General features: G+C 36.2%; 1 protein-coding gene across 1 annotated transcript in view; it reads left to right on the top strand.

Moving 5' to 3' along the window:
• Nucleotides 1-516: 516 nt before the first annotated feature.
• Nucleotides 517-21,600, top strand: part of UBA2 (ubiquitin like modifier activating enzyme 2) — a 37,252-nt gene continuing 16,168 nt past the window's right edge. Inside the window, exons 1-9 of the mRNA XM_069082665.1 lie at nucleotides 517-831; nucleotides 4,143-4,226; nucleotides 5,247-5,317; nucleotides 7,522-7,586; nucleotides 10,100-10,200; nucleotides 12,397-12,518; nucleotides 14,456-14,523; nucleotides 14,823-14,944; nucleotides 19,468-19,567. Of these exons, the coding sequence (XP_068938766.1) occupies nucleotides 694-831; nucleotides 4,143-4,226; nucleotides 5,247-5,317; nucleotides 7,522-7,586; nucleotides 10,100-10,200; nucleotides 12,397-12,518; nucleotides 14,456-14,523; nucleotides 14,823-14,944; nucleotides 19,468-19,567 (871 nt within the window). The 5' untranslated portion in view covers nucleotides 517-693. The remainder of the gene's footprint in view (nucleotides 832-4,142; nucleotides 4,227-5,246; nucleotides 5,318-7,521; nucleotides 7,587-10,099; nucleotides 10,201-12,396; nucleotides 12,519-14,455; nucleotides 14,524-14,822; nucleotides 14,945-19,467; nucleotides 19,568-21,600) is intronic.

Raw genomic sequence — 21,600 nt, forward strand, 5'->3', positions numbered from 1 at the left:
TCATTTTCAGTTACTTCCAGTGTGCGAATCTGCTTTGCTCAACTACACCCGTAAACACGCACACCCACGCGGTAGGGGCGGGGAGAGCCCGACAGCAATATATTAACACTTGTTCAAAAGCCTCTCCTACTCTACCCAAAAGGAAAGCATCAACAAAACTTAAAGAAAAACTTAAAGAACTTTTCAACTTAAATGTAACTGGCAACTTAAATTTAATCCTTTTTTTTTCTTAAAGCAGGTTATATGCAATAGATTTATGACATTATTAGTATAAAGAAATGCTCTTTTTCGCGGACTTTTTATGAAATTCATAATACAAAGAGTTGCCTGGGGGAATTGAGGAATTCCTGACCCTAAGAAGTGAGACTCCGTCCATGCTTTCTCTCTACTAAGTTGCGTCTTCAGGCTAAAAGGCAATGTTGATGTTACTTAAACTGTGGCCCCACAAGGCCAGACAGCAACAGCCTTACTACGGGCAACACACCCCCTAGAGAGCGAGAGGAGGTCACTGCGCAGGAGCGGAAGTCGGCCTTTGCTCCCCCTTTCTCAGTTCCGGCTCGCAGCGGCCGCCTCACCACCCCCCTTCCGCCTGCCTCCTCTTGTGCTCCCTCCCTCCGCCAGCCGGTGTGTCCGTGGGTCGGGCAGTGTGTCCGTGGGTGGGTTCCGTCCGTGGGGGGGCGGAGGGTGGCCGCCATGGCGCTGTCGCGGGGACTGTCCAAGGAGCTGGCGGAGGCGGTGGCTGGAGGCCGGGTGTTGGTGGTCGGCGCGGGCGGCATTGGCTGCGAGCTCCTCAAGAACCTGGTGCTCAGCGGCTTCGCGCACATCGACCTGGTGAGGAGCGGGGCCGGGGGCAGGAGAGGCCGGGCACGGATCAGCCCTGGTGGGGAGGGCGGCGTGAGGACTCAGGGAAGGCATGAGGATCTGGGAGGCCGAGGAAGGAGGGGCCCGGGAGGCCCCTTCCTGAGCTCTGCGGGAGCGGGGCGGACATGGCGGCGGCTCTCCTGAGGAGGCGCCGGGTTTGCGCGGGTAAATCGCGGTGGGACGGGAATGGCTATAGCAGGGGCGGGGGGGGTGCAGGAGGAGGGGCCTGGGCCCCCAGCCCTTGCTCTGCCCGCCCGAGACTTCGAGGGGTGGAGGCTTCTCTCTCGGGCGGGGAGTCCCTCCTGCGTAGACTTTCGCTCTCCCCCAGTACCTCTTTTGAAAAAAGGCCGGGGGCGGGAGAGACACTCGGGGTGGGGGGGTGGGGTGTCTCCTCCTCCTCCGTCTCTTCCTTTTTTATTAAAGGGCGGGGGGTCTGTGGGGGGGGGGGGGGGGGGGGGGGGGGGGGGGGGCGGTGAGCTTGCCTTTCTGCTACTAAAGAACATGCCTTCTACGGGGGAGGATTTTGGACTGTTTTAACCTGGTCATGGCTGCCCGTTTTACTTCGGACCCCCGTTTTTTGAGAGGAAGAATTAAAGTGCTTCCTGAGTTTTGTTTTAAAGTCTAAATTGTTTTCAAGGTTTGTAGTAGAGCACTACCCCCTTCCATCCCCTTCCTCCCCACTGCTGACTTGGTGCCAAGGCAGATTAATTTTGAATTTGAGAAAGGCAGGGCTTAAAACTGTTTCCCAGCATGCGTCTTTCAATACCAATCTTAGGTCTCCACGTTACAAGCTTCACTTATTTGGATGAAACTCAGCACAGGCTGTTCCATTCTTGCTACTAAAAATATTACTTGCATCTATCATAAAACTACACACAAAAAGTAGGTTAGTATTTCAACCTTCACTTTCAGTCAGCCAAAAATAGCAGCTTGGAGAGTTTTTCTTTAACTTTTTTCCTTGTTCCAAAGATTTCTACTTTGTAATTCTAATGAATTTTTAATTTCAAGGGTTTCTTTTTTTGGTGAGCAAGATATAAACAAACCAAGTTGTTTCTTGGTTATTGTATAGTTAGTTTTTTAAAAAATCTAAATTGATGTCACATATTTGGCTTAATTTGCTTGCACTTATTGATAGAAATGATTGAAGATAAGCATCTCCTAACATAAAATTGCTATCATCCTGTATATGGTTCTGCCTAATGTCACTGAAGTAGATAGGATGTATTTTAGATACTGCACATATCATTGACGTTAGTTTGCTTAAATGTAATTTTCATATATTTAAAATGTAGTTTTCTACTTAAATTTTTAAAAAAGTGTATCGCTTGAAATACCTGAATTAAAAATCAAAGGGTTTGTTGTTGGTGGTATTTTTGGTTTCTGTGTGCACATGAATGTATTGTGGGGAAAATCTGTTAACTCTAGAAAAGTGCTAGATTTGAAGTAGATGCTGCCACTTAACTACCTAAATTTTGTGAACTTTGACAAATCACTTAGCTTTTCAGCCTTTGTTCCTCATAGGTAAAATGAAATTGTTGAACTAGATGACAGTTCTACATCTGATGTGCTGAATACATTTTTCTCTTTAAGTTTATATAGTTAAAATTTTGACACTTGGTATGTCATGACATATTCAAACATGATGGTGCCTTAAATTTTTTAACTGTTGAAATTTTTGGAAAAAAATATGTCATATCGTAGAGAAGTATGAGTTTGAGACTTTCAGTTTGGAAAACATCTCATCAATCAAATTGGTTGTTGAAACTTTGTTATAAATCTAAAAATCCTAAATGAAAGATTATTAATGAAATTGTTTGCTTTGTGGAACTTCACAAATGAAACCAAATATCTTTATGTAACTTAATTGAAATAAAACCAATGATTCTTTTTACCATAATCCTATTCATTTCTGTATGAAAATAGCTTCCCCACATATATAGCATGCCATTTCATATGTGTGATTTTGTCCTGGTTTAGTGTGTTAGTTTTATTACAGTTCTCTATTCTAGCCACATTTATTTTTATTGCCATTTAATAAGATTTTAAACTGATAGGAATAAATAGCTGTAGAATTAAACTTTTTTTTTGGAGGGGGGAAGGCAGGGCAACAAGAAAAACATACAACGAACATGAGAAAAACAGAATAAAATCTAATGTTCTTTAGTGTGATTTACAAATGAACTTCATATATACAGGTTTTTTCCTCTAAGTTGTTGTAAATTCACTTTAATAAAGAGCATATAGATAAAGTTCATTCACTAAAGTTATCCTTTAATGCCTAATTAAGGTATGGAGGTGATCATGGATTTTTTTTTTTTTTTTTTTTTGCTTTTTTGGAGGGGGGGAAGGTAGGGAAATGGGGGATAAGTGACTTGCCCAAGGTCACATGGCTAGCAAGTGTTAAGTGTCTGAGGCTGAATTTGAACTCAGATCCTCCTGGCTCCAGGGCTGGTGCTCTATTCACTGCGACACCTAGCCACCAGTGGAATTAAACTTTTTTAACCACATAATTAAGCTATCTTTATCACATGTACCCAAACAGTCCTTTTTTTTTCATCTTACATATAATCCTCAAAGAATGTTTATGGATTTCTTAGTTATATGTGTATGATTAAAAATACTGGAATTGAGGGAGCCAACAGAGGATCTCCCATCAGAAAATATAAAGTGTGTTTGTTGAATACCTTGAAATGCAGAGCTCAGATAAGCACTTATAGAGCCTAGAAGCCTTTCTGATTGAGTTGGTGCAGAAGTAAGGCATATCATTTAAATTGCAATTGCAGATATGCATTAGTGCACATACATTTTTGTGCAGTTTCAGGTTTTCACCTGTAACTCACACTTGGTAGGAAGCTTTTACAAATATGCTTTAGAAAGTTATACTTAAAAATGAAATCTTTGAGTTGCTTGTGTATTCAGTAATTGCTTTGGTCAAATGAACAATAATTGTGATGTGATTGATGCTAAAACAGGTTTCCAGATGCTTGCAGCAAATTAAGAAATTATGTATTCTTAGGGTTGATGTCAGTGTTGCTGAAATGTTGTGTGCTTTTTAAAAATTTTGTTTTTTTAGAGGCAATCAGGTTAAGTGACTTCACCAGGGTCCCATTGCTAGTAAGTATGTGAGGCCTTTTTTTAGCTCTGGTCTTCTGGACTGGACAGCTGGGTGTTCTCTTGACACTGTGCCACCTACCTATACCCCTGTGCTGCACTTTAAATATTGTATTTTATAAATATAAATATTGTATTTTATAAAATAACTAGGTTTTGTTCATTTGTAGATTGATTTGGATACTATTGACGTCAGCAACCTCAACAGGCAGTTTTTGTTTCAGAAAAAGCATGTTGGAAGGTCGAAGGCACAGGTAAATAGTAAAGATTTCTTACATTTCTCTGTTGCAGTGGTATCAAACTTAAATAGAAAAGATCCCTCGGGGCCACATGTTGACTTAGAAAACCACATGTTAACATTACATATGTTCTATTGTCTAGTAGATGAAGAAATCTGGGAAATATATTTATTTTTCTTGGGTAATGTGAGGCCAGGAGGGGTTGTAGCTTGTCTAAATCACAAAGAGAATCAGAAACAGAAACTTTCCATTCATTATATGGTACCACATACTGTAATTAGAGTTATTTCTTCAAGAACCATTAAGTTCTTATCATAAGCAGAATTAGGTAATGGGAGAAGAAAAGAAGATTATATAAAATACTGTCTCTATCTTTGGAGATCACAGTCCAGTAGTGGGGCCTGGCATATTTAGAATTGATACAAAATTATAGTAGACAAAACAAATAGAAGCTAGATTCTACATAACTCATAATAATATGTCACTAGAATGATATGGCATTGGAATAATCCCAACCCCTCCAAAAAAGAAGCAACTTTTAATTGTTATGCTTTAGAATAACATTAAAATTAGTTTTTTTGCTTGTATCCAAACATGAATGTTGGCAGTTGAAGAGAAGACAGTTTTAGTAGTAAATGGTAATAGTACAAGAAAGATCTCTTTGAGGTTAAATGTTAGATAAGCAGATAAACTAGGTGACTTCATTTCTTTTTGGGTTTAAAATGAAACCAACCATGCAGGCATGATATTGTACTTTAATGTTGAACAGGGATTTCCTCTCCTTTCAGTTAACCTTTTTAGTTAGATTTTGCTGAGCTCTCAAAATGTGGTAGAGATCTGAGTAGATTATTTTACTTACATATTTTTGTTCTCTTTGTCTTAATGATAAGGATGGATTAGGTTAGAGAAAACATCAATTCTGAAAATCAGTTTCCTGCATGATACAACATAGCATTGTATATATCAGAAAGTGTGTACTAGAATTCAGTTTTAATAATCCTAGAAATAATTTTATAATTTTTTTTTTACTTTTAGGTTGCCAAGGAAAGTGTATTGCAGTTTTACCCTGAAGCTAATATTATAGCTTACCATGACAGCATCATGAAGTATGTATTTTGGTTGTTAACTATTTAAATGTGATATGGGGCCTTAACTTTCCCATTTTTTGTTTGCATTTTATTTATTTTCTTCCTTTTGATAATATTTTAAATAGCTCAGCTGGTTTATCCCCTAAATTAATTTAGTAACTATTTTGGAAACTTACTTAAAGGATCTTTGAGTCCTAATCAAAAGATAAGAGCTTGTAACCTAAATAATGTCTTTAAGTGGGGCAATTCAGATTTCTCTTATAAAAAAAAGTCTCTTATTCAGGTGAAGTTCTTTAATGACATTTTACCATATATTCTCTCCTCCCCCCCATTCATTTTAACCAGGTAGTCATTATGTGTCTTCTTTGTAGAGATGTTTACCAGATCTTTTTGGCTATCCTTAGTCTCTTTCCTGAGATATAGTCATATATTACCTTTTGGACACCCTGTAGTGGATATTTTGTACACTTGTCAGACTCATCATGTCTAAAACAGAACTTAAACTTTCCCCTCAAACTATTCTCTCTTGTCACTGTCCAGGGTACCACTATCCTTGTAGTCACTTAGGCCCTCTACTTTTGTCAGGTTCAGCTCACAGGCAGCTAGATGGCAAGGTGGATAGAACCCTGGGCCTGAATTTAGGAAGACCTGAGTTCAAATTTGATTACAGACATTTATTAGCTTTGTGACTTGATAATCAAGTCTCTTAACCTCTGTCTGTCTAGATTTCCTCAACTGTAAAATGTAATAGTATTTACCTCTTAGGGTGTTGTGAGTATCAAATGAGATGACATTTGTAAGGAGCTTCTCAGCACAGGACTTGGCACATTGTAGGTGTTTAAAAAGTGTTTGTTTTATCCTTTCCTCTTCACTTTGACTCTCCCACATATTCAGTCGTTTTCCAAACCTTGTCATTTTTACCTTTACTATATCTCTTGGGTATGCCATCTCTACCTATATAGCCACTACCCTAGGTCAGTTCCTTATTATCCCTGCCTCAAGTTTCTTTCCACACCAATCCAAACTCTCTTACCTGTCCAGATGATACTTCTAAAGCATGTGTGATCGTATCTTTCAAGGAATCTTGATATATATTTTGGAATCATCTTGTTGGAAAGCCTTTTGATTAGCATCTTATAATACTGAATCAGGTGCTTTTATATAGAGAACAAATAGACTTGGCTTTTATTCTGTATATCTTTCAGTCAGTTATGGAACTATAAAGATATGATCTACTGTAGGAATATCTTTTTTTTAATTTTTTGCTTTTTGGAGGGCAATTGGGGTTAAGTGACTTGGCCAAGGTCACATGGCTAGTTTTTGTGTTAAGTGTCTGAGGCATTTGAACTCAGGTCCTCCTGACTCCAGGGCCAGTGCTCTATTCACTGTGCCACCTATTCGCCACTATGTAGGAATATCTTTTGCATAAGCTTTCTTATTCCCTTCATATACCTTAATCAAAGGTACCCTTGGATATGGGTGTAGGTTATTCTTGCAAGTATTTTGTAGTGATGGGTCCATAAGTATTGATCTTTTCTGGGTTATCTTTTGGGTAACAATTTTTTCCACATATTTTTATCTTCTTTTTCATACCTTAAACAGCATGTATGTAAAAAGTACTTAGAGCACTTTAAAAATATCAGCTACTATTATCATACCGTGAGAAATCATCCATCGTTCCCTTAAAATTGTATTTCCTTCAGCATGGTCCTTTTGTATATATACTTTGTTTAATGAAGTTCCTCTTATCATTTTGTTTTTTTTTTAAGTTCAGTACTGTTTCTACTTTCTCATGTAGCACATCCTCTAAAAGTTTTAAAGTTTTTCAATTGGAGTCCATTGTGGTGTTATGGAAAGAGCAGTGGCTTGAAAATCCTGGTTCTTCCACTTTGATTTGGCTCTAACACACCAGTAAAGGTCCAGGTTGAATAGAAAATTGCTATGTCTTTTTTAGCTCTAAGCCCACTAGGCTATGAATTGACTACAAGTGTCCCAAAAGGAAGAGATTGGGGGTATCAACATTTCCTAATTGCTAATGGCTATTTGGAAAAAGTAAACTAGAAAATATTTCCCTTTCATTTAGTATACGTAAGAGTAGCTCTCAGTAGTAGCTATCTGTATTGTCTTCACTTCTTTAAAAATGATAGATAATTCTGTATTACATTGTAATGCATAAACTTCAGGCTATCACTTTGGTAACTTCTCTTTCTTTTGTTTTGTAGCCCTGATTATAATGTGGAATTCTTTCGGCAGTTTACTTTGGTCATGAATGCTTTAGATAACAGAGGTAAGAGTTCAGTAAATTCTGGTTTTATGTTTTGCAGTGATTATTATTTTGTTATTCCTCAGACCCAGCTTATAAAATATCAAATGAAAATAATCTTTACTGCAGTACTTGAGTCATTTTCCTTGAAGTACAGGACAATGGACAAAACAGACTTCAGCTTTTAGAATACTTCCAGTGATGTAATGGAAAATGTTTAGTAACTGACTCTCTGGAAAAATACATGCATGATACGCCTTTAAGTTTAATCTGCATTATTGGCATTTTCTCCGTTTTCTTAGGTTTAGACAGTCAACAAAATAATAAGTCAAGCCCTGATAAATAACATTCAGTTCTCTTGAGCTGATTGGAGCTTGTTCCAGTATACCCTTGAAAAGTTTTTGATTTGTATCATTGAACTTGCCAACTTATTAAGGATGAGTTATGCTCTTCATATGATATTGTAAGTACATGGTTAGCCAAAATGACTGCCCAATAGAATTTCCTTTTGCTGAGACTCTAAACTCTGAGGTATAGGGGAGGAAGGTGGATCAATTGTGTGTCTCTAGGACAGAATTTCCAAAGGGAGTTTGAGAGAAGCAGACAACATAGGGGGAGCATAGATTTAGAGACAGAAGGGACCTGAGAGAATATTTAGTCCAGTGTCCTCTAAAGATTAGAGGAAATGGGCCCAGAGAAAGAAAATAACTTTATTGCCTCAGATTAGACAAGTTATAAATAGAGCTGGTATTCCAGTCTGGGTTTTTTTTCCCCAATTGTACTGGGATACTTTAGTGGAAAGTGCTGTATCTGGAGTTAAAAGGAGAACTTGGATTCAAATCCTAGCTGTGTGACCTTGAACAAGTCCCTTCACCTCTATTGGTTTCATTTACCTTATTTTTCAAGATGATCTCTAAGGTCTTATTCAGCTCTAAATCATGAATCTTAGTTACTGAGGAAATAGAGTAGCTCAGGAATAGAAATGGATGGGATTTATTGTCATGTGCCAACTCTTCCTTAGCTCTCCTTTCACTTGGTTGTGACACTGGAGAAATGTTTCTGTAGATAAGGCCACTGTCTGCCAAATTTTTTCCAGGTCATAAAACTTTTAGAAGAGGCTTCTTAAAGATAGTTTCTTGGATACAGTTGTAAAGATTGCTTCAAAGATACCTAGGGACATTTACACTTAGAGAATTTTCAAAATTCTTCCTAAAACTTACTGTAGTTAGATACAGTGGAAAGCACATTTAATTTGTAGTCACTGGACCTGGATTTGAATCCCAGCTCCTCCACTTAGTACCTACCTGTGTGTTCTTGCATAAAGTTAAGTAACTTCTCTTTAGCTAAGTTTCATTCAGTGATTTATTGAGTGCCTTCTTTATTAGACATTATGCTAGACATTGGAGATATAAAGTCAAAAATGAAATAGTTCCCACCCTTTAAGAACTTATTGGATCATTATTGAACTATAAAATGAGAGAATTGAACTGATGACTTCTAAGACTTCTTGCTGATGTGATCCTATGAGTTTGTCATGTAGGTTTCTATGGAATATATGGTCCAGGTATCTCCCCAGAAATACATTCAATCATATAGTTATACATCACTTAATGCATTAGATAATATTTTAATCATAAAGCAAATTTAAATTAAGTTTATCTTATTCTCCTTTTAACCTTAATGGTAAATTTGGATTTGTGTTCTAATATAGAAAAAAAAAAATTAAAAACCTATTTAAGACTGCAGGAAGTTACATTGAGTGGAAAAATATTAGCAAAATATTCAAATACACCATATTAGTATTTCTATTTTCATAATTTTTAATGACGCCATATCAGAAATTTTGGCCATTGTGAATGTTGATTATGCTTTAGTTGCCTCAGAAATTGTTTTCTCTTTATAAAAGAGGCATAACTTTGGTAATTTGGCTAGGTTTTTACTAGCCTCAAACTGTTTGAATATTTCTAAATTGACATCCAAGGCAATTTTACTTTATCTTGCATTTTTGTTATTTCTAGAATTTATTGACTCCTTTCTGCACTTTTCTTTCTGCTATTATCTGCAATTTGTTACATTACGTTGGAATAAGAACGTTTAAAAGGAGACCAAAAAGTTAGACTGTCTTAGTAATTGACGCTTGCCCTAATGACATTTAGGATCTATAGAGGTATTCTGAATGTTAAAAATGAGCTGATATATTGATCATGTAAATGTTAACCATTCTTTTTCAACTTAATTTTTTAAAACAAATTTAGACTATGTTAGCTTTGGGGCTCTTAGCATGTAAAAATAGCATTTTAGTTATATTATAATTTTACTGGAGGCTTCAGGTATAAGAGACTAGCTTTGAAAGCTGAAATTCTATTTCAGAGATCTTTTTTTTTTAGTTTTTCATTTCATTTAAATGAATTTCTGTCAGTTGTATTAGCAGATCGAATGATGTGATTGATGGATAGGGTTGACTAAAATTAAAACGAAGAAAATCTGTTCATTTAACCTTCACTAATTTGATTTTATTGCTTTTTGATATCTTTCAGCTGCACGGAACCATGTGAATAGGATGTGTCTGGCTGCTGATGTTCCTCTTATAGAGAGTGGAACTGCTGGTTATCTTGGACAAGTAACAGTTATCAAAAAGGTATGGGAAAGGATTTATTTTTCTTGAAATATTTATTGTGGAACCTTAGGAAGTCTTAGGGGAAGGATGAGATAAGCTTCAATTTTTCTTGGATATATAACTTTAAGATAGCCATCTCAGTTATGATGCTTATAATAAGAATACTCAGGATATTTCCTTGAGGAAATATAGGCCATTGCACTCTGAACTCTAGAGGGACCTGGACACATAGACACATAGAGGTACGAGGAATACTGTTTCTCCTTAACTGCTTAGTTTGATTTGTTTGCCTTTTAAAGCCTGTGTGTTTGAAACATTGAACCTAATCTATTATGTTTTTCTATCTGAAACTTATTATATAACAGACTTGTGCTAAGGCTTTCAGAAGTTGGTTGCTTTGGTGATTCTAGAATTACAAATATGGAAAGAACCTTGGCATTTCATCTAGTCCGTCCCTTACTTTCAGATAGGAAGGCACTTAACATCATTCTGCAAAGATTGCTTTCTGTATCAGGGTTTAGTAGCCTTTTTTTTTGGGAGGTGCAGTTGGGGTCAAGTGACTTGCCCAGGGTCACATGGCTAGTTTTTTGTGTTAAGTGTCTGAGGCCTCATTTGAACTCAGGTCCTCCTGACTCCAGGGCCAGTGCTCTATTCACTGAGCCACCTAGCTGCCCCTGATTCTTTTTTTAAAATAAATTTTTATTTATATCTTTTATATTGTTTAGATTTCTCGATAGTCACTGCTACTCTTCCCAGAAAGCCATTCCTTATAACATAATGTTTTTTAAAAAAGAAAGAAAACAAGGGCAAAATAAAGCAAAACTGAGCAACATGTTGACAGAAGTATATATACTTAACCTGACAATGTATGTTGTCAGACCAAAAGTCCAAATGATACATACATGTTCCATAGCTATTGACCTTTGACCCCTGGAGGTGGGGGGAGGCTATCTTTTAGGACACATTTGTCTCTTAATTTCACGATACTTGGTTTTGATTATTTTGTGATGGTTCTTTCCTTTTACATTGTTGTAGTCCTCGTACTGTTTTCCTCATTCTTTTTAGTTCATTTTGCATTATTTCATCCAAGTTTTTCTCTATATTTATTCATTATGTTTGTCATTTCTTACAACAGTGATATTCCATTACATTCACATTAGTTTATTTAGCCATTCTTCTATTGATGGGCATGTACTTTGTTTCCAATTCTTTATTACCACAAAAAGTGCTACTATAAATATTTTGGAGTATATAGAGCCTTTTTTTTTTTTATCAGTGACCTCATTGAGGTATTCCTAGCAGTAGACCGTTTAGATTAAGGGTTCTGGACATTGTAGTCACTTTATTTCAAAAATTCTAAATTGCTTTCCATTTTGGTCATATAACTCCACCAACAATGCATTAGGATGCCTCTCAGTCTAAAACTTCTCTGACATTGATTATTCCTGTCTTGTTATCTTTGTCAGTTTGCTGGGTATGAGTGAGGTCAGGGTTGTGTTGATTTTCATTTGTTTTAGTAATGATTTGTAGCATTTTTTTCATATGGTTGTTTGCAGTTCTTGTTTTGAGAACTGTTTGGTCATGATTATCATTTGACCATTTCTCTTTTTGGGTAATGACTTTTAATATAACTGATTCTTGACCTTGGCAGTATCCTTTACTGGTTTTAATCTCGTGAAATTCTCAAATCAAAGTCTAGATTTAGTACATTTTAATTTAAAAATAAATTTTTCTATTTGTTTAGGAGGTTAGGATTGGATAGAAAGTACTGAAATCAACAAATGTATAACAATTCTTGAAAAGATTTTATTTAGAAATCTATCTTTTGTCTCAAAATGGGATTCTTTTGTAGTCTTGGAGATTTATTAAAAGGATCTGTGAATCAATAGCTTTTTAGCATTTAAGTACTTTAAGCAGGGGGAGTGTACTAATGGTGTGTAGAAACCTACACTAACAATATGAATGCCTGGGTTTTAGCCCTGGCTGTGCTACTATCTTGTATATTCAGGTAAATCACATAACTTCCTTGTGCCCTTTTTTTTCTTATCTGTAAAATGTGGAGATTGGACTATATCCTAATGTCCTTCCATAAAAAGTTCTATGCTTTTATGAAATGTCATTAAAATGGGGAAGAAGGTTCTGTATGCTGTTGATTTATCTTGAAATAATGAGTTACTACTGTGGAGTGAATGTTTTTCTGATTTCTTGAATCTGCAGGGTGTGACAGAATGTTATGAATGCCATCCTAAACCAACCCAGAAAACTTTCCCTGGATGTACAATTCGTAATACACCTTCAGAACCTATCCACTGTATTGTATGGGCAAAATATTTGTTCAAGTAAGAAATTATTTAAGAATCTAAGTTTTGATGCTTATAATGGGTAAAGTAAAAAAAAAAATTTTATTCAGAAATACTTATCATTTCTTTTTTTTTGCTTTTTGGAGGGCAGTTGAGGTTAAGTGATTGACCCAAAGTCACACGGCTAGTTTTTGTGTTAGTGTCTGAGGCCAGATTTGAACTCGGGTGCTCCTGACTCTGGGGCCGGCACTCTATTCACTGCGCCACCTAGCCGCCCCATTCCTTTATTTTCAAATATGGGCAGGAGAGTTGAAATATTTTGGTAGTTTTCTTCCATATGATTATGTGTGAAGGGTTCAATAATTTCTAAGAAAAGGAATTTTTCTTCCCTTTTGGAATTGTCATCTTGCCACTTATGGCTCCCATCAACTTGCATAAAGTGATCAATATGTTTCATTTTAACTGTATTAGGTTCAAAGTATTGCTACTAGTCCTTGCTAGCAGTTAGCATTTTTTGGCAGTCAAAAATTGTACTGATATGTTGGACATCGAGTGATTAGAAAAGTTATGAGGTTGCCCTGGCAATAACACTTTTTTGATTAATGGATACAAAGGTTTGTATTTATATGGGTGCTTTATGTATTTATGCTTTGTATTTATATGTGTGCAACATGTTCTGAAAGTCTTAATGCAATTTTAATAGCTTAAAATTGCACGAAGATTTTTGGAACACTTTGCATTTGTATATGTATGTGTTCTTCTGATGAGCATAAATTCAGTAATTCTGCAGGTAGGGAACATAGGGAGACAAGATGGTTAAACACATAAAACTAATATTATGTCATCTGATCCTTTCCTTTTCTATTTCTGTTAATGCTTTCGAATTGGTTGTTTCTGCCCAGCTCCTACCTTTTCTTTTTCACTAGTTTTGAGTCCTTCCTACCTTTATTACTTGGGAATGGGAGTCAGATTCCTGAAGTGAAAGAGAGCATGTATTTCTTGTCCTCTTTCTATAGTTGAGGTAAAAAAAGAAGGTCTGAAAAGGGATGCCATGTAGATCATCTAAGAAGTTTGTATTTGATTCTGGCTACTTTTGCCTATCATCTTGAACTTCTTTTTATAAGGGAGGCACAGTCTTGTTAAAGTGATGTTTCTGGCAGTACTTTGAAAATATAAAACTTACCTTAAGAATATAAAGATCAACAGTTACTTTGAAAAAGTTCAGCTACAAATTAGTCATTTAATTTTCAAGATGTTAATGTTCAGTAATAAAAATGTATTACCTACAGAAAGTAGTAGATTTTCTTTTTCTTTTCTTTGCTTTTTGGAGGATAGAAGGCAAGGCAGTTGGGGTTAAGTGACTTGCCCAAGGTCACACAGCTTAACTTGTGTTAAGTGTCTGAGGCCACATTTGAACTCAGGGCCTCCTGACTCCAGGGCTGGTGCCCTATTCATTTCACCATCTAGCTGCCCCACCTATAGAAAGTAAAATATTTTTTTCTTTAATTTTCATTCATTCTTTCATTTGTTTATTTTTTATCAAATCAAAATCTTATTTATATATAGTTAAATAAAAAAAGATAAATAAATTTATGTCTATATTAAGATCCATATCTACAATTAAGAATGAGATGAATTATATTTTGTTTAAACTTAAATTATCCAGACTAGCGATTGCATAAAACTTGTGTTGAGTTGAAATATTTTGCTGAACCTGACTCTATGGTAACTGTGTATAAGATAGCTGAAATTCAAACATAGTTGTGTTCTTGGCTAGAATTAAATCATAACGTCTCTATGTAAAATAGTTTTGGAAATAGAAATATTAACAGCATAATTTAGTAATTTTTCTTAGTTCCAGGTAAGCTCTGACATAATCATCCCAATTCAGTTAGATTTGTGTATATAATTTAGGGAAAAATCTTTGTGGAAAATGCTTGTCTTTGTTTGCATATAATTATTTTTTAAAATTACAGCCAATTGTTTGGGGAAGAAGATGCTGATCAGGAAGTATCTCCTGACAGAGCTGATCCTGAAGCTTCCTGTGAGTAAAATATTCAGACTTGAACTTGTTATTTCATCAAAAGCTTTAAATTTTGACAGCTAGTTTTCTTATTCTAGTTATGAAAATAGCAGCTTGTAAGAATACAGTGCTAAGATGGTCATGCCTCCCCTTTTGGCCCCTCTAGTAGGCCCTGAATCAGGAGGGCAAGTACTAAACCAGGAAATGTTGATTACAAGTCGATTCCCTAGGTAATTTAAATTATTTCTTTCATCAGTTAAGTTGGGTCCTGTTTTATGTCTTTTCATGTTAAAACTATAGTCAGATGTTGTCTATTGCAGGGGAACCAGCAGAAGCTGAAGCCAGAGCAAGAGCATCTAATGATGATGGTGATATCAAACGTATTTCCACTAAGGAATGGGCTAAATCAACTGGATATGATCCAGTTAAACTCTTCACCAAGGTGAGAAGCAACTTGGCTTCTCTTCAAATAGCAGAGTGATATAAGCTATTGAATTCTGTTTCATTTGAATTCTTTTGAAAACTTAATGACTTACCCAGGGTCATATAGCTAATAAGTATCTAAGTCAGTCATTAAGTGTTTATTAAACACCTTTCATGTTCCAGGGACTGTGCTAAACCCTGGGACTACAAGGATTGTGAGGAACTCAAAATCTTAGGGGGGAAACAACAAGCAAACAAATATATACAGACAGGCTATATACAGGATAAATAAGAAGTCATTAATAAGAGGAAAGACACTAGAATTAAGAGGATGGAAAAGGCTTCCTATAGAAGAGATTTTAGCTCAGACTTCTGGGAAGATAAGGATGGCTAGCTGAGGAGGGAAAACATTCCAGCCATGAAAAATGCCCAGAGCCAGAATCTGAATTAATGACTTTATGAAGGTCATTATCTAGTTTGATAGGAAAGGTTCAGATGCTGCTAAGGTGATTTTTTTTTTCCATTTAGGTGGGTAATTAGAAAATTCGTAATAATAGGATAGTTATTGTTAATAGGTAGTTTGTTAGAAAGTCCTTTTGGTAGGATCCAGCAAAAGTTTTTCGAATAATTTCTATAATATTTAGAGATGGAAAAACAGTAGAAACTACAGAATTCCTTCTAAATCTAAATGTTTTAGTATATAAGGGGACTAGTGCTTATTTAAATATATTTCCATCTGCAGCATATGGAAAATCTCAACTCTTAATCATTAACAAACTCCCCCCAGTGAGATGCTGCCCATCCTAGTGATTCTTTACTATTTGAAGTTATAATTCAAATCTCATTCACCATTCCCTACTGTTCTGTTCTTTATTTCCATTTCTCACTCCTCCCCCCACATTCCTTTCCCCCTTTAGGTAATTACCTCTTCCAACTCTCTGAAATGCCTGCTCCATAGGCAACAAACTTGTTTTTCTTAAATCTTTTTCATTTTTGCATCCAATCTTTTGACTCTCACTGAGACCTGGCTGTCTCCTGCAAATTGCTTATTTTTCTGCCTTTTCTAGCACTGATTTTACTTTTACTTATTAGTTACTGACTTACTGGTCAGGGTGGAGGAGTTGGAATACTTCTTGATCCTAGCTGCTACTTCTTGTTTTTCCTTCTACCATCATCACTCAGTGAACTGTCAACTCTGGAGGTTTATTCACTCCATACCTACTACCCCAAATTCTGTTAGCTATTGTCTGCTAATCTCCAGGACATTCCCTTTCTTTCCTTAGTGAGTTGAGTTCCTGGCTCATAGTCTTTCTCTCCTTTCTAGCTTTTACCCTTACTGGGGGGCTTCAACATATTATACCCTTTCAAAGGGTATAACGTAACCTCAAGTTGTTCACTTTATTTCCCAAGACTTATTCCTCTACTCCACCTCGGCCACATAATAAAGATTGTCATCCCCTCCATCTTGCAGTTGCCCACAAATGTGCCACTTCCATGTTCATGAACTGAAATTCCCTAATATGATCACAATGTATAGTTATATTCTCCCACTGCCTTGCAACCCCAACCCCTATTTTTTGTCCTCATTAAGACTTCAGTGCTGCAGCCCCTGAGTTCTCTATTAGGCCATCACCCCTAACTCTTCGTTTCCTCATCTTGACCCCTTGGTGAACCAGTTTAACTTTATACTGTCTTCATTTGAGCCTTATTTTATCATCAGACTTGCCCTGACAGTTCTCAACCTTAGATCACTCCCATTGTCTGCTACCTTTCAGCCTATTTGTGTACTGCTGAACAAAGGTAGAGAAAAATCATGAAATCATGCTGCCAGATAGGTCCGTTAAAAATTTATGTTACATAACCTTAACAGGACCTTTAATGTTGCAAGGCAATCCTTTTATATTTCTTAACTCACTGTCTTCCTCACTACAACAGTTTTTCCAAATTTTTTCAGCTCTCCTTAGATTTCCTGTGGCTCCCCCTCTTCCCTCCCCTTTCCTTCCCAGCTAAAAAACTTGCCTCTTAATATACTAAAAAAATTGAGACCATTTTCCAAGAGCTTCCTTTTTTCTTCTCCACGTCACCCAGATACCTTTTATCATATATCTCCTCTTTTGTCTCATGAAGAAGGGACCTCTTACCAAGACAGATTTCTATATGTGCACAAATTATGCCATTCCGTAGTGTCTTTTTCAACAGGTTGCCCCTCTGTTATCCTTACTCTCTTATTTTCAATCTTTCTCTGTCTACTGCCTGCTTCCCTACTGACCACAGACATGCCCTTGTCTCCCCCATTCTCAAAAAACCCTCATTCGATTCATCCATCTCTGTTAATCATTCCCACATTTCTCCTCCCCTTTGTGACTAAACTCCTTGAGAAGGCTGTCTGTAATGGGTGCCTCCACTTTCTTTTCCTTCACTCAGGGAGTCACTGTAGTCTGACTTCCTCCTTCATCATTCAACCAGAAATTGTCCCTTCAAAGTTACCAGTCTTTTCTGGTTGCCATATCTAATGGCCTTTTCTCAGTCTCTGTTTAACTTAACCTCTCTGCAGTCTTTGACTTTTGACAGTAGGGATCCCTCTTTTTTCTTTAATATTTTCTTTAGGTTTTCATGAAACCATGTTCTCGGTTTTCTTCTACATATCTGACAATACCTCACTCTCCTTTGCTGTTTCTTTATCCAGGTTACACCTACTAACTATGGATATCCCACTGGGCTTTTGTTATATTGTCTTCTATATTTCACTTGGTTATCTCATCAGCTCCTATAGATTCAGTTATTATTTCCAGGTTGATGATTCTCACATCTGCTTATTCATCCCTAATCTCTGTTGACCTCCAGCCTCATTTCTTCAGCTACTTTGTGGATTTCTTGAACGAGATATCCTGTAAACATCTTAAATTCAGTGTTTATAAAACTGAACTATTTATTGCCTTAATGCTCCCCTCTTCCTAACTTCCCTATTACTACCACCATTCTTGTCACCTAGCAATCTAGGTGTCATCTTTAACTCTTTACTCTCTCTTATCCCCCCCTACTCAATCTGTTTCCAAGATTTATCAGTTTTACTTTTTTAACATCTCTTGGACTGCCCCCCCCCCACTCCCCCTTCTTTCCTCTGACATTGCTATCATCTTGGTGCTGGCCCTCATCTCTTGCCTAGATTATTGAAGCAGTCTGCTGGTTGGTCTTCCACCCTCAAATCTCTCCACTCCAGTCTATGCTCCACTGAATTGGTAGTGAGTTTCCTAAAGCACAAGTCTGACTACATTGCTCACCCTACTCAGTAAACTTCAGTGCCTCCCTGTCATCTGGATCATACGTGAAAATCTCTTGATATTTAAAGCCCTTTATAACCTGGTTCTCCACACCCTTCCCTCCCCCAGTCTTCTTATACCTTAATCTCTTCCCTCACTCCCCTTCTTCCCTCCATGTACTCTGTAATACAGTGATTCTGCCTTCCTTGCTTTATGTTACATAACTTTCTTCATCTCCCAACTCTAGGTATTTTGATTGGCCTGTCCCCAGGCTTGGATTACTCTCTTTCCTCATTTTTCTTTCCTGGCTTCCTTAGACTTCCTTCAGATCCCAGCTGAAATCCCACTTTCAAGAAGCAGTTCTGACTCCTCTTAATTCTCGTGCCCTCCCTTTTTTGATTATTTCAGATTTATCCTGTAGGTGGCTTGTTTGAGTGTAGTTGTGTGTGGTCTCCCTCATTGGACTGTGAAGTCCCTTGAGAGTAGGACTGTGTTTGCCTTTCTTTGTATTCTTAGTGCTTAGCACAGGTTCTGGCCCATGATGCTTAAAAGAATATATTGACTGACTAATTCATGAACTTGATTAGTTTAGGCTCATTTAGGAAAGAAAATCTTATTTTTGGTTTATTTTTGTATCACTTATCTCCCTTCTTTTCTGCCCAGCAAACCATCCCTTAGGGGAGAAAAAAAAAGAAAGACAATTGAGCAAAATCCACCAATGCATCAGTCTCAAAAGTACATGCAATAATCCCTTTATACTTCCTTACCTCTGAAAAAAGGGAGGAGTTTTAAATTTTCTCAACTTTTTCCCAGGGTCAACCTTTTTCATTGTTATTATAGTATTCAATTTAGTTTTTTTTGTTTTGTTTACTTTGTTGTAGTCATTGTCTACATGGTTTTCTTGTTTTTTTTCTTCAGTTTATAGTTCTTTCCATGCTTCTCTGCATTCTTTTGTTTTATGGGGCAGTAATATTCACTTATATTTATTTATTTATGTATTATGTATGTATTTATATATTTATGAAGCCTTTCCCAAATCAATGGTAGGCAGTTGTTTTTTAAATAATATTTATAGTAGATAATCATTTTAGCACCGTGTTTTTTAGTATATGACATATCTGTAACTCAGTCATTATCATAGTACAATATTTAATATATTTTCTTGTCCTTGTATATGTGAGGTGCTTAATATTTGTTGAATATTTAAATGAATTACATATGTTACTTGTCAACATGTGCACTTAAGGGATTATTGTGTTCAATTTTGTCTTTTTTTTTTAAGCTTTTCAAGGATGATATAAGATATTTATTGACAATGGATAAACTGTGGAGGAAAAGGAAGCCTCCTGTGCCATTAGACTGGACTGAAGTACAAAGTCAAGGTAATTTGTACAGATCTTGTGAGTACCTACTTTAAACCCTCCATTCCCACTTAAAAAAATATGTAGCCCTTATTTGAGTTGATCTTCTATTTATTTAAATTGTTTTGTTTTGCTGGACGTTTTTATACACTGGGGCTTCTTTTTCTGCCTTCCATCGACTTAGTGTCTGCTAGTAACCAAAGAAATCAGATTTCTGGAGTAGCATATTCTATTCAATAGGAAAATGTTTGTGGAATAGTATCAGAAACTTTTCCATTTACATTAGAAGTGGCATTTATACAGTAATTGCTTTAGTCATATCCTCTGTTGTCAAAGATAAGCTCTTCAGAATATTGAGGGTGCATGATTCAAGCTATTTTGAGCAAGGGGAGCTTAATTTTTTTTAATGGACAAAAACACCACCCAATCTAGGGTCCCAGTAAAAATTGGGTCCCAGTTTTCTGGAAACTTCATTTTGTACTTTATGATGGGTAAGGGATTCCTGAAAGTTTTGGATAAGATGTTGGAATTCAGTCTTAACCCATTGGTCCTGTTGTACGGTGTCAAACATTCTTCTTCATCAGAGAGATATTTATCTGGAGCATAGCTGGAGCCAATCATTCTGTTATGTTGTATTGTAATTCTGTTAAGTTACTGCACAGATATGTTGGACTTTTAATTTATTTTTACCTAAAATATTTTTGCTTTTTTGAATATATGTCTGGTTGCTGTTTTAGATTTAGTGTTAACAAAAACAAAAGCATTATAATTATTATACCAGAGATGAGAGCATTCCATTCCATAGACTAGTAGAAATCTTTAGTGGAATCTGATTATAAATACTGTAGCTTGAAGAAACCCAAAGGAAATTCTACTGATTTCATCTACAAAGAACTTTTTTTAGTTGAGCTGAGAAAGAACTATTACAGACATTCAGGATTTCAGGGATACTTGCTGATTGTGGATTTTTTGGGGGCTTTGTTATATTTACTTTTTTTTTTTTGTTATGTTTACTTTTAACTTTTCAGTGAATTTAGCTTTTAGTTTGAATTCTTTTAAATGCCTGCACATAAATTCTCTGGTTCTTGTCCCATCCTGTCCTGTCTTCCCTTTTTCCTCTCCGAAAAGAAGAGGGCCTCTTATCCAGAGTATATCCTACTGATATAATGACAATAATGTTTATTTTTATATTGTTGGCTTTCTATTAGGTAGCTGGATTGCTCAGTAGTTAGAGCACTAGTCCTGAAGTCAGGAAGGACTGAGTTTAAATCCAGCCTCAGATACGTCCTAGCTTTGTGACCCTGTGCTAGACACTTAATAACCTGCTTGTCTCAGTTTCCTCATTTGTAAAGTGAGGATAATAACAGCACCTACCTTCAAAGGTTGTTGTGAGATCAAATGAGATAATTCTTAAGTACCAAGCATAGCTTAGTATGCATGTATACACATAGTAATAAATGTTAGGCATTACTAGCTATTCTACTACCTACGTAAAAAAGTGTAGCATAGAAAAAATGTAGTTCAACTTTTGTATACTTGATAGTTTTCTTTTTTGGTTTTTACAAATCTTAATGAATTGACCTATTGAAATATAAAGTATGAATGTGAAGACACATTTCAATTTTTTTACCTAAAGAATTTTTATTAGTTTATTTTTATGTTTATTGTTGGATTTGGATTATTTTAAAATGCTTGTTTGGTGTTTTATGCTCTGAGGATAGTGTCAAGAAGTTGTATGTGGTGACTTACTCTGTAGCATTTTTATGTGTTGCTTCTAAAATATAAAAGCCAATTTATAAAAATCCTTTTTGATCTTTGCAAGTTCTTAGCAAGTTAGGTGCATTTAAAACTTCCTTTCTCAGGCTGAATGACCTTGCCTGGAAATAATTTCTAAAGGATTTAACAGTTTTACAGCATAAGGAAAATTTATATGAATTGTAAGCAGGAGGGACTGCTCTGAATGGGCAGAACTAGTCAAACAAATTTTCATACAATAATCAATAAACAATTTTAGGTTTTAACATTAAAACAGCCCAAAATAGCTTAGTTAACAG

Source organism: Petaurus breviceps, unplaced genomic scaffold (assembly GCF_028583685.1).
Source record: "Petaurus breviceps papuanus isolate PSGF00001 unplaced genomic scaffold, PetGlider_PUasm1.0 171, whole genome shotgun sequence".
NCBI classification, from domain to species: Eukaryota; Metazoa; Chordata; class Mammalia; order Diprotodontia; family Petauridae; genus Petaurus; species Petaurus breviceps.